The sequence below is a fragment of the Protopterus annectens genome, chromosome 1.part1, assembly GCF_019279795.1.
Source record: "Protopterus annectens isolate FY-2018-M chromosome 1.part1, PAN1.0, whole genome shotgun sequence".
NCBI classification, from domain to species: domain Eukaryota; kingdom Metazoa; phylum Chordata; order Ceratodontiformes; family Protopteridae; genus Protopterus; species Protopterus annectens.
The window spans coordinates 427,781,405-427,794,269 of record NC_056726.1 but is presented as its reverse complement, the minus strand read 5'-3'; the positions used below and the strand labels follow the sequence as shown (position 1 = coordinate 427,794,269).

Sequence of the window (12,865 nt, the reverse complement as noted above, 5' to 3'; positions counted from 1 at the left end):
TCCTTGATCCTCATTGCTCCTTACTGGCCTCAAAGTTTGTTTTTTTTTCCTGTGGCCCTATCTTTTGGAGGAACCATGGATTCTGGATCCATCTCCAGATGATCTGATTCATCAATCGGGACAGTTCCACCCCTCCATCTACACCCTCAAATTGACAGCATGGCTGCTCCAATTCCACGTATAGCCAGGTGCATTCCCTTATTTCCAACGGTTAAACACATTCTAATTTCATCCCGTAAACCTTCCACTCAAACAATATTCTAGCAAATGGAAAAGATTTTCCCTTTGGGCTACAAACCGGGGAGTACATCCATATACAGCTCCTTTAGAGTCCATTTTATCTTTCCTAACAACAATTTTTCATGAAGGAGCGGCAGTCGCTACAGTTAAAGTTCAATTAGCTGCCATTTCTAATTTCCATTTTGGTTTCATGGGAAATCCAATCATGCAACACTCCCTCTGTAAAACCTTCTTAAAAGGAGTTTTTCTTCTTAGGCCCCCCAATAAAACAACCTTTAGAACCCCGGGACTTAAATTTAGTCCTCTCATCTTTGATGTCTGCACCCTTTGAACCATCCTCGTCATCAGACTTAAAATTATCATGGAAAACCCTGTTCTTGGTAGCTATAACATCGGCTAGGAGAGTCTCGGAACTTCAAGCCCTAACTATTCAATCTCCTTACGTTATCTTTCACAAGGATAGAGTCTCTTCTTTTTATGAGCTCCTACAGATGGACTCTCCTGTGCGGTTGCTGCTGTTCATGTTCTGGCTGCTCTTCTGGATACCCTCTCAGCAGTGTATTTAACCCCTGACTCGCAACCCCTAGCACCTAAGAAGCCAGATAAATTCCATAAAGTTCTTGGAATGCAAATTTCTTCACAAATGCCCTTCTGTTGAACCTTCTATAGTGTCCCTCTCCTGATAAGCCCTCCAAATTATTGCCCATTACGAAGATACTGTCTTCTAATAAGGATAGTAGAGCTGTGGAAGAGCTGGGGAAAAAAGTTTACTCTGCTGCCACTTTATTATGGCCATCAGTTACCAGACTCGTATGACCTGGTGTTTTGGTCATCCTTTCTCAGATTTCTCCCCCTCCTGACCCTGAGGAGGATGCTTAGGCCCTTTCCCTTTCGGGCTGTACTTCTGAAGTTGCCAACTACTTAATCAAATGTAGATGTTGCAGCTGATGCCTCTTCCAGAGCAGCTGCCTTTGGTTCATTTGTAAGACGTTGTTACTGGCTTCATCTTCAGGTTTTGCCTGATGACATTAAGGCCAAACTTTTACATGTTCCTTTGGATAATAAGAGTAGTTTTTGATCTGCTGCATCTGAAGTTTTCAAATCTGTCTTTTATAAGAATAAAGCCTTACAGGAGTTGAAACATATTTTTGTTTCTCATATTTCCAAATTTGATGCATTATCCCTTTGTCTACTTTTGCTCATAGGCAATCTTGCTGTCCTCCCAAGGACAAGAAGGCTTCTAGGCATGTGCTTCCTGCTAAGTTTACTCTGACCCCTGCCTCCCAGAAATCTTCTTTCCATGATAAGCTAGGTTCTTTTTGCCAGTTTATTTCCTCCTACCGTTGGCCAGGTTCCCTTGCCTTCTGTCTGTCCCTGTCTGTTCCATGTTGGCTACAGATAAATTCAGACTCTTGGGTTCTGTCCAGTATCTGTTGGGGACACTTCAAGGTTTGGCAATGCCTTTCTCCATTTTCAAGCATTCCTCGACCTCCTTAGGGACAGCTGTTTAATTTCCCTGGGGTTCTTCAGTCTTTTGGCTTAGGGTACCAGCCTGCCCAGACGCGAATAGGATTTTACTCAAGGATGGTTCTGGTCCCATGAAAGAATGACACTTGGATACCAATTCTGAATCCTTCCCAGTTGTGAACACCTGCCTCAAGATTCCTTCCTTCCTTTTACCCAAGACCTTTCTGGATCTCAAAGATGCATACATTCATATGCCTATCCATCCTCTCTTTAGAAAATTTTACATTTCTCTCTCTTTTTCCATTTTCAGTTCTCTGCTTTGCCCTTTGGTCTGTCTACTGTCCCAAGGGTATTCACAATATGTCTTGCTTCCGTCCTTGCTTTTTTGCAGGGTCTGAGGAATTCAGAGCTTTCCCTGGCTAAACAATCTCCTTATTCAGGCTCCTCCCCCTAACACTCTTTCTGCAGGATCTCAAGTTTACTACTTGTTTATTAGCCTGGGGTTCACCATACACTTCCAGAAATCAGATGTTCTTCATGTTTCACTGTTGCAGTCATTACATTTAGGTAATCTGCTGGCAGGTTGCCCTCAGTCGGCCTGATTAACAAAGTATTGGGTCCTGCGTCGGTTGCTGTCCCTTCTTCCATGTCATCAGGGGTGTAAAACATGCAGCCGATGCCATTACATCAGTTTTTCTTGCCCCAAATGTCAGGTGCCCCCAAATGGGGAGCAAAATATATATATATAATTTTAAACAAAAAATATATACCTCCAAACAAAAGCAAATACACCAAAAAGGCTTTTAAGTGTAGAAAAATAAAGGAGAGGCATAGTAGGAGAAAAAACAGGGGGCTGGATGGAGGGTAACCAGGATTGCAGCAGAAGCAGAAGCAGTTTGCAAGTGCCAGTCGGCAGACTCCTGAAATTTTCGTTTTCGAGTTTCAGAACCGAAGTCTTCAACTAAAAAGCCAAGTACCCCGTTGGGGATACTTTTTCTTGCTCCTTACCGATGCCAGTAAAAGTTAATTATTGTATTACTTGTGGGAAGTAAATACCTCGTAAGGATTTTCACTTGTTCTCTAGTCCTTGCCAAGGCCCTGACCACGACGTACCTTGCTGTCGGCTCTGTGCTTTATTTAATCAATGCACTATACGTCGTCGATACATTTTTACTTCTAAATATTTTGGATCACGGTTTAATTATCCAAGAAGGACGTCTGTTAGCAATCCGACTACAGGAATACCTAAAAAACACAAAGAAAAAGACAGAGACAGGCCGTTGAGGTCCAAAACTGCCGACGGCGCTTCTAAGCCAGTCGCTGGTACTCAGTGAGGCGCTTTCGCAGCCCCTGATACCCGCTACTTCTGATTCGCAGGCCTCGACTGAGACCCATTCGGAGTCAGGTATGCCGCGAGATGCTTCAATTATGGAACCTGCGGATGTGTCTACATTGGATGGGTCCAGAGCCGCTGTGCAGGCACCGGCTTCTGAGGGTGTATTCAGGCCTACAGATTTGTATACTAAACCAACGCCATCTTCAATATTTAGGTCAAAATCTTGATCTATGTCTAAAATAATGACGCCTAGGCCACATGTGCAGGCCCCTATGCCTAAAAAAACAAATGATCAAAATGGCTGAAGATTTAATTACTCTAATCAGGGGTAGCCAACCCCCACCTTCAAAGAGGCCTAGGGCTGAACCTGACTATGAATCTTCTGAACAGGATTCTGTTTCTTCTAACTCTTCTAATGATCAGGATTTGTCTATACCTACTTATGAGGACTCTGATGCAGAGGATTCCATTCCTTCTGCTTCTCCCCCTGAGGATTTTTCTTTTGGGGAAACTTTACATACCTTAATGGAACATTTCCACTGGGAAAGTCAGGATTTTTCTGAATCCAAAAAGAGGCTTAGGGATTTTCTTCTCCTTCCTCAGCATAGGCCTTTGGCTATACCTCCTGTACTAGACATTGTTGATGTGTTTTCAGAATCTAGTATGGCTCCTGATTCTCTGCCTCCAGCTCCTTGTAAACCAGAAAGATGCTACAGGATTCCTGACTCGCACAAATTCCTTTTCAAAAATCATGTTGTGGATCCTGAAACCATTTCTCAAGTCCCCAAGGGCATTAAGGCTTCTACTGGTAAAAATCCTACCCCTTCTGATAGAGATTCCAGGGCACTGGATAGATTGGGTAAGAAGGTTTATACTTCTGCAACCTTGGCAATCAGGGCTTTAAACTGTCAATTCCATATGCTAAAATATCAGCAGCATATCCTAGGACTGCTTAAACAGGAAATTATGTTGATTTCTGACTGGGTGGAAAATAAAGATTTACAGGATTTATTGCATTCAGCTGAACAAGTTGGAAAATCTACTTTGCAATGTGGTTTTGATTCTTTTGAGGCCTCTTGCAGGGCTGCTGTTACTGGGTCTGTGCTTAGAAGGCATGCTTGGCTTAAGAAGCAATCTCTGCCTGATCATGTTAAAGCAAAATTGTTGGATGCTCCTTTGCAGCAGGACCGTCTGTTTGGTAATAAGGCTGAAGAAGTTCTAAAAAAGATGGAAGATGAGGCTAAATCTATGCAGACTGTGAAAGATTTCTTACAAGTACAACCTCCAAGATTTAGTAGGCACTGGCCTATTAAGAACTGGTCCTTTTCAGTTCCTTTCAGTGCCACTCAAGCCAGACCCAGACATGCCAAAAGCACCAAGTTTCAGTCCCAAGGGACTTTCAGAACTAAGCAGTGGGGTGCCTCCACTTCCAAATCTGGAAGCAACAAGACACATCCCTATGATAAACAGTCTCAATGACTTTCCTTTAGAATTACCAAGCACTTATCTTTTAGCTGCCCCTTTGGGGGGAAAACTGGCACTTCATGCAAAAACTGGCAACTTATAACCCAGGACAAATGGGTTGTAAATATAGTGCCCCAGGGATACAGATTTTATTTCCACACGTTGCCAACTCCAAGCGGATGGCCAGACCTGCCCCCAAATCAGTGGGCATAGACTCAGAAACAAGTACTTTCCCTCTTAAACATGGGGGCTATTCAGCTAGTACCAGAAGGGGAAAGGGACAAGGTTTCTATTCCAGACTTTTCCTGGTACCCAGAAAAGACAGATCATGGCGTCCAATTCTGGCCTACTCTAAACACTTTCCTGGACATTCCGAAATTCAAGATGCTGACTCTTCACCAGTTACTTCCTATGCTAGGCAAAGATGCCTGGTTGTCAACTCTAGATCTAAAAGAGGCATACCTGCATATCCCAATCAGGGAATCTTGCAGAATATACCTCCATCAGTTCTCTGCACTGCCCTTTGGCTTATCTACTGCGCCCAGGGTCTTTACAAAGTGCCTGGCTCCAGTAATTGCATTTTTGCAGGCAAAGAAATATTCAAATATATCCATACCTGGACGCTTGTCTTATTCAGACGGAAAACAAGGCCATTCTTCTAAAACATCTGGCATTTGTAAAAAGGGTTCTAACTTGTCTAGGGTACACCATAAACAAAAAGAAATCACAATTCATACCCTCTCAGAAATAACATTCCTGGGTGCAAGCTTGAATACAACTGCCCAGATGGTTTACCCTACGCCAGAAAAGCAAATTCAGTTGGTGACTTACTTTAAACAGGTGGCCACATCAGCAAGACAAATACTGCAAGCCTTGGGGTTCATGGCCTCCTACATTCTTCTAATTCCATATGCAAGACTGCATATGAGGAAACTTCAGTGGTACTTAAAAAGTTTATGGTGTCAACATTCTCACAGCCTGGAAACAATGATTCCTATCATAAGTTTCCTGCAACTAGAGTTCCTTTGGTGGGCAGAGGCCTGCCACCAAAACAAGGGACTGCCATTCACACCACCCTCTGCCACCCAAGCCCTAACTACAGACACATCAGACTATGCATGGGGGCTCATCTGGCAGGGAAGTGCATTCAGGGCAAATGGAGCTTGAATCAAATGTTCCTTCATATCAATCAGAAAGAAATGCTAGCTGTACAGAAAGCACTCAGCCTTCAAGGACTACCTTCATCCAGGGGCAACTAATGGTAAAGACAGACAGCACCACAGTTATGTGGTACATAAACAAGCAGGGGGGGGTACACATTCCTACCCCCTCTGCAGACGAGCCATGGCATTGTGGAACACGGCCTTGAGCTATCAAGTACAACTACAAGTCCAATTCCTGCCAGGAAAGCTGAATATTTTGGCAGATGATCTAAGCAGAAATCTCATGGACCCACACGAATGAAAACTGGAAACACGGATTTTCAACATGTTGACACACACAAATGGGGGAGCCTCACCCCAGAACTACCAGTTGGACAAATTTTGCACAACTCACATGGAAAGTGGATGCTCTGTCCTTCATCTGGGGAAACCTATCAATCTATGCTATTCCCCCACTGCCTTTGCTCTCCAAAGTTCTTCTAAAAGTCAAACAGGACAAACCCAAGATGATTTTGCTTGCTCCAGACTGGCCTCGCCAACACTGGTACCCACTCCTACGCAGTCTGTCACAACTTTCTCCATGGCACCTGTCTCAGACACCTTCCTTACTGCCTCAGCAGAACATCCAAATTCTGAACCCTCGGCTCCAAACATTGAATCTTGCAGCTTAGCTAATCACTTAAATTCCCCTTTAGCATCCCTCAGCAAACCTGTGATGGATGTCATTTTGGAGGCGAGAAGACCTAGTACCAGAAAATCTTATGCTGACAAATGGAAAAGATTCTGTGCCTGGAATCCATCTCAACTGATTACCACAGCAATGCCCAATTTACCTCAGATTTTGCAATACTTAACTGAGATGCTTCATAAGGGCCTGTCTTTTTCTTCCATAAAAATCCATGCCTCAGCCATTTCAGCTCATTACAACACAGACCCCCCCCCTTCTCTCATCCTCTGTTAAAGCAGTATCTCAGAGGGGCCAAAAACTTAAGGCCACCCAGGAGAGCTCCAACCCCTGCCTGAGACCTTAACTTTGTATTGGAAAAACTCACTCTACCTCCTTTCGAGCCAGCTGCTACTGCAGACTTAAAATTCCTTTCCAGGAAAACAGCCTTCCTTTTAGCAATCACTTCGGCTAGAAGGATTTCTGAATTATAGGCCCTTATGGCAGTGGAGACTTTCATCATCTTTCATGCGGACAGGGTGTCACTCAGGACCAACCCATCCTTCATGCCCAAGGTGGTATCCAGTGTGGCTCTTAATCAATCCATTCATTTGACAACATTCTTTCCCAATCCAAAGAACAAAGGGGAGCGAATTCTGCATTCATTGGATGTACACAGACAACTTAGATTTTACTTGGACAGGCCTAAATCTCGAAGAAAATCTGAACAACTGCTGGTAGCATTTGCTGCAGAGGCAGAGGGAAAGGTTATTTCAAAGCAAACCATTTCCAAATGGATAAGCCAGTGCATTCATTTCTGCTATAAGCACAGTGAAAAACCTATCCCCCAGGGGATCAGATCCCATTCCACCAGGGCTGCATCTACTTCTACAGACTTTCTTAGAGGTGTTTCCTACCAGGGATATTCTAGAAGCTGCTACCTGGAGTTCAGTTCATATTTTCACCAAGCACTATCACTTACCAGTTTTCTCTAAATCCAGAGCTGGCTTTGCCACTGCTGTTTTGCAGTGACTTATAGCCGGTCCTAATAATGTATAAATCCATCCTCCCAACCTTAGCTTTGGGAATCTACCCAAATGTAATGACTTATATATATATATATATATATATATATATATATACATATATATATACATTTTTTTTTTTTGCCCCCCATTTGGGGGGCACCTGATATTTGGGGCAAGAAAAACTGATGTAATGGTGTCGGCTGCATGTTTTATACCCCTGATGACCTGACGTCATGGAAGAAGGGACAGCAACCGATGCAGGACCCAAGACTTTGTTAATCAGGCCGACTGAGGGCAACCTGCCAGTAGATTACCCAAATGTAATGACTGTAACAATGAATACACTATAACATTTACATTTATGGTAAGTGTACACAACTGTACTTTCCGACTCCTTCCAGGATCATATTTTCCTCTGCTGCAGGCTTCACATGGTCCCCATGCTAGCATCCGTGGCTGGCCCCAAGGCTCTGTTTCTAATTGCTTTTTTTTCCAATCCCTTCTTCCTCTGTCATCTGTCTCAGCAAGAGAATTTCTTAGGGTTCTGTGGTTCATGGATTCCCCCATTCCCATGCTCACCCCATCACCAGGCTGCATATGAGAAACCTTTAGCTGTACCTCAAGTCAGTGTGGTTCCAACATTATCACCACCAGGGCTTCCTGGTACTTTTCCTTCCCTGTCTCACGCTCAGTAGTGGATATCAACTTTCTCTCAACCTAGGGCTTCCTTTTCAAGCCCCATTTCCAACTTAGGAGCTCTTTACAGATGCTTTAGACAGTGGGTGGGGTGACCCCCTCAAGATTCAGGGTCTCTGGTCTCCTTATCAGAGATCAGATCACATCAGTATAAAGGTGCTGAGGACAATAATTCTGGTTATTCAAGCTTTCCATTTCCTCTTTCATCCTGGACCCCTCAGTTTTCAGAAAACACCATAGTGATGTAGTATGTCAACAAACAAGGGGCACAATGTCCTACCTTCTTTGCAGACTAAGTCTTCAGTTCTGGCATCTAGATATCCATTATCAAGTGACTCTTCAGTTTATTTTTTCTTCGAGCACAGTCTAGTGGAAGACTCCTTGAGCAGGTCCAGCATGCAAGCTCACGAACAGATGCTTCACAAAGGAACTGTTCTTCGGTATTGCATTGCAGGGATGCCAGTGATGGCACACACGGCTGCTCTGATTGCTTCTGTGATTGCCTTCCCTAGCCAGATCCCTGTCTTACTAGAGAGCATCAGATAGGCATGGCTAATAGGGACAGGCTGGTTTGATGGTACGTGCAGCAGGAAAAGAGCGCACACAAAAATCAAAGGAAGAGTGAGCATAGATATTACCCATTCAGTATGTAGCTGTCTACAAATTGTTTTGTACAGATGCCTTGCACTTCTGTTTAAGTGATCAAAGTATGTGCTTACTGAAGTTAAAAAAAATTCTCAAAGTTGGAAACAAGCCAAATGTAATGATGGAGTGTGCAGATTGTAGAGTTTCTACTTGGTTATCACAGTATGGCTTCACCATTTGATAAAACTTGTTCTTTCCCATCATACCAGACCCTGTTCATTCATATATGCATGTGTGTTAAAAAGTTATAACTCTGCAATCCAATCAGTTAAAATGGTAGAGGTACTACTGTTGCACTTATGAATGGGGAATATTATTATTATTATTATTATTATTATTATTATTATTATTATTATTGAAAATGCAGAATAGTTCCTAAACCAAATTTAACTGATTGCATTGTAGAGTTATAACTTCACTGGGATGGTCAAAAATTCCAGTTGTGTAGAGTAATGAAACCAAGCCCTGAGTACAGCCCAGGCAATTCAGGTTCGATTAGCAGCTGGAGTGTGGGAATATCTATTAGAAACATTGTCACCAACTTACTTTTTCCTAAGGTTGTGTCATAAGTTACATCTGTGTTAAGTAAGATGTGTAGTGTTGGGTGAAGCATCTGTTAAAATAAGTGCTTCCATTATTGCATCCGAGATGTTTTTTTTTTTTTTTTTTTGTCTAGTGTTTCTCAGCTCAGTGGTCTTTAAAATAGTGGCTGTATATGGGGGTATAACTTTGTCCAGTTTCATGGAGCATGACTAGTAATAAACTAAAGCAGTTTGATTATATTGTCATAGTGTGCAGTAGCTTGCAGAAGAATCCCATCTAGTTGATTAAAATATCTTGAACATCATTTACTGTAGGTTCCTTCTACCACTTAAAAATATGAAGGTTGATTGACTATGCTGAGCTTTTCAAATGTAATTTGTATTTACTTCACCTGTGTGGCTCAAGTCATAGCTGATAAGGATCCTGGAAGGACCAGTGCTTTTACCTGGTTAACAAAATAATCTGTTTAAAAGAGACAAGTCTTGTCTCTTTATAACCAGTGGGACATCTCAAGGTTATGGCCTTTACAAGTAAGTGTGAAGTTGTTATAAAAACTAGAAATGCCTACAGACTGAATTGTCTGAAAATAATTGAGGTAAATACGTATGTGGTCTGTGAAGCCGTATGTGTTTTCTTTCAGAAACATTCCATTAACTGGGTAGTGGTTGGAGATGAGAACTATGGAGAAGGATCAAGTAGGGAACATGCTGCCTTGGAACCAAGACATCTTGGAGGCAGAGCTATTATCGTCAAAAGTTTTGCTAGGATTCATGGTAAGATTTATTTATTTATTTATTCATGTTATTTCTTGGTTTAGTGGGTAATTCGCAGACCATTTTCAGTCCTGATCTGCACCAGTTGGGCACTTAAAAATTTCAGCACACAGCTGCAGCTTTGTGATACTGTACAATACAATGAGTGTAACATACACATGTATAGAGGTAAATATATATTTGACATAAGTGAAAGCGCAAGTAAAAAATAGGAGTAGCTGTAGTTTAGTAGTGTTGTTCATTTCATAGTGTAATGTATACTTTACAGAAACAAGAAATATTTAGGATTAGATAAGGGACAATAAATATTTAGTTATCAATTGTCAGTTCACCCTGCAAACTACAGGTCCATTAATCTGACTAGTCTAATATGCAAAACCATGGTGCGAGTTATGGAAATGTTCAAAGACATCTGCAACCTACAGATGCTGGACCGATCCCAGTTTGGTTTTGTTAAAGGAATGTCATGCATACTTAACCTGTTAGGCTTCTTAGAGAGGATCACTAAGGCAATGGATAAGGTGAAACCAGTGCATATCACCTATCTAGACTTGGTAAGGCATTTGACGCAGTACCAAACTCAAACTCGCCGAACATGGCATAAATCCCTACATAACTCGCTGGATTGTCAGCTGGCTCACAGATAGGACACAAGAAGTCAGAATTGGTGAGACCACCTCCACCAAGAGACCGGTCACAAGTGGAGTACCTTTGAGTTCAGTGCTTGGGCCACTCCTGTTTGTCATCTACTTCTTGGAGATTAAGGTTAATGTCGAGGGCTTCTTGACTCACGAAGTTTGCAGACCACTGCAGATGGGGGCTATCATAGATTTCCCTCCCCATGACACTAACATCCTGCAAGAGGGTCTAACGCAGACAAATGTCAGGTGCCAAAACCATGGATTAAAACTCCATGCCAAGAAGTCCACCCAGGTTAATTAATCCATCAGTAAGATACCCCTAGGAGTTAACCCAGTAGTTAGGGGGTCTGGGACCATATGTAGACAGTAATCTGGCCTTTGACCAAAACATAGCCAAGATAGTAAGAAAATCGTTGTGTTAGCAAACTTATAAGTTAGAAGTATGTTGTCTAGGTCCAAGGAAGTTATTACACCACTTTACTCAGCCCTTGCCAGACCTATTGTTGAGTACAGTGCCCCATTTAGTGCCTACCTCACAGGCATGTACAACAGTTAGAATGCCCACAAAGGTTACTCACCAAATGAATCCAGGGTATTAACACATTGTCCTACACAATTCACCTTAAAGCCCTATGTCTGTACTCTGCTTCTTACAGGTTACTGAGAGGCAGTTTATGCATATTCCGATCCAGCCCTGATGGACCTTTTGTTCATCTGCAAAATGAATAGCACCAGAAATACAAGATCCAAGAATTCAGATTTGCTTGCAACATAAATAGAACATGCTAGCAAGATGTATGTGTCGAGGATCCCCATGCTAAAGGGTTGGAGCAAATTACGTAGAAAAATTGGAGTTGTGGAAACGGTGCATGCAGAGTAATGTTTTGGTGGAGGAATGAGGATTAAAGGAAGTCTGGAATTGAACGAGCTACGTAGTATTCGAATGACAGGGACTGTATAGTAGATTATGTAATGTGTAATGGTTGCAACTAAAAATGTCAAAATGGTTTTACATTTATGTAAATGTATGATTGCTTTTGTCATAAGTGATAATTCATTAAAGATGTAAAGGATCTCTGTGTTCTGGAGTAAGCTCCCCATCCATGTGAAGAGTCCATCCCCTACCATATTCAAACATAACCTTGATCATTGGATGGGAAATTGAAAATTCACCCCCAGTCTGTCCTCCATGTCTTATGGACAGAGACTAACAGTAAATATTCCCTAATGTACCCCCCCCCCCCTTCACCAAACCTTTAGCAACCTCCTAACTTGCCCATCCAAATAGATGCCCATGTTACATGAGGAAACATTTTGGGTTGGTTTGCACGGCTAGGGTTTTAAAGGTCCTGGTGTTTGTTAGCCTAGTTTATACCCAAGAACCTATGTACATATGTTTGATTGTCCCAGTAGATGGGATGAAATATAGAAGTAAAGTAACTTAATAGCTGGAGATCTTTTGCCATGCTGTCTTAGTGGCATGCCTGTGATGCTGTCATTCAAGGTTTCCATTAAAAAGAAGACACCTTAAAAATACCTTCTCTTATATTGTTCACACATTTTTCAGCACCATACCTAAAGTGCACCTTCCTTTTTAAAATAAAGGAGAAGCATTGTGCTTATTCCTTCTATTTTGCATGATGATTTAATGATTGCACATAACTGGAAATTACTTTTGCTTTGTTTTGGCTGCTAGCTTTGTTTCCTGTAAACATGACATTGATGGCTGCTACAGTTTGATTTGGCAAAATAACCAGCTTGTTGGATAGTTGGTGTACGACATGTTTTATGTAGTGTTCATAGGTAATTACTAGGCTAATGGTACAAGAGCCTTTACAAGCCTAGGTAATACCCAGGATGTGACAGTATTGTATCTTAAATTCTCCAGGTATGTGATTGGGTACTATCAGGCTAGTGGGGCTTGGGGTTTTGGAGCCCTGAGTCATTTTACAGACTGACTCTGTCCATAAGGGACATGGGCAGTACCCAGGGAGTAAATTTACAGTTCCCAACCATTTATCCAAATTCTTTTTGAAGAGAGTGAGAGATGGGCTTTGTTTTATAAAGTTTACTCCACAGACGAGCTAGTCATCGTGATAAGAATCTATCTTACCTGCAAGTTCTTTTAGTCACAAATAAGGTTCAGGTCCATAGAAGACATAACCATTGTATAATTTGTCTTGTGAATATGTAACCTTTTCACTC

The 12,865-nt window shown here is 42.0% G+C and overlaps 1 protein-coding gene across 1 annotated transcript in view; it reads left to right on the top strand.

Annotated features, from left to right (window-relative positions):
- Positions 1-12,865, top strand: part of ACO2 (aconitase 2) — a 1,318,356-nt gene that overhangs the window by 1,266,898 nt on the left and 38,593 nt on the right. The window contains exon 23 of the mRNA XM_044075713.1: positions 9,887-10,019. Within this exon, the coding sequence (XP_043931648.1) occupies positions 9,887-10,019 (133 nt within the window). The remainder of the gene's footprint in view (positions 1-9,886; positions 10,020-12,865) is intronic.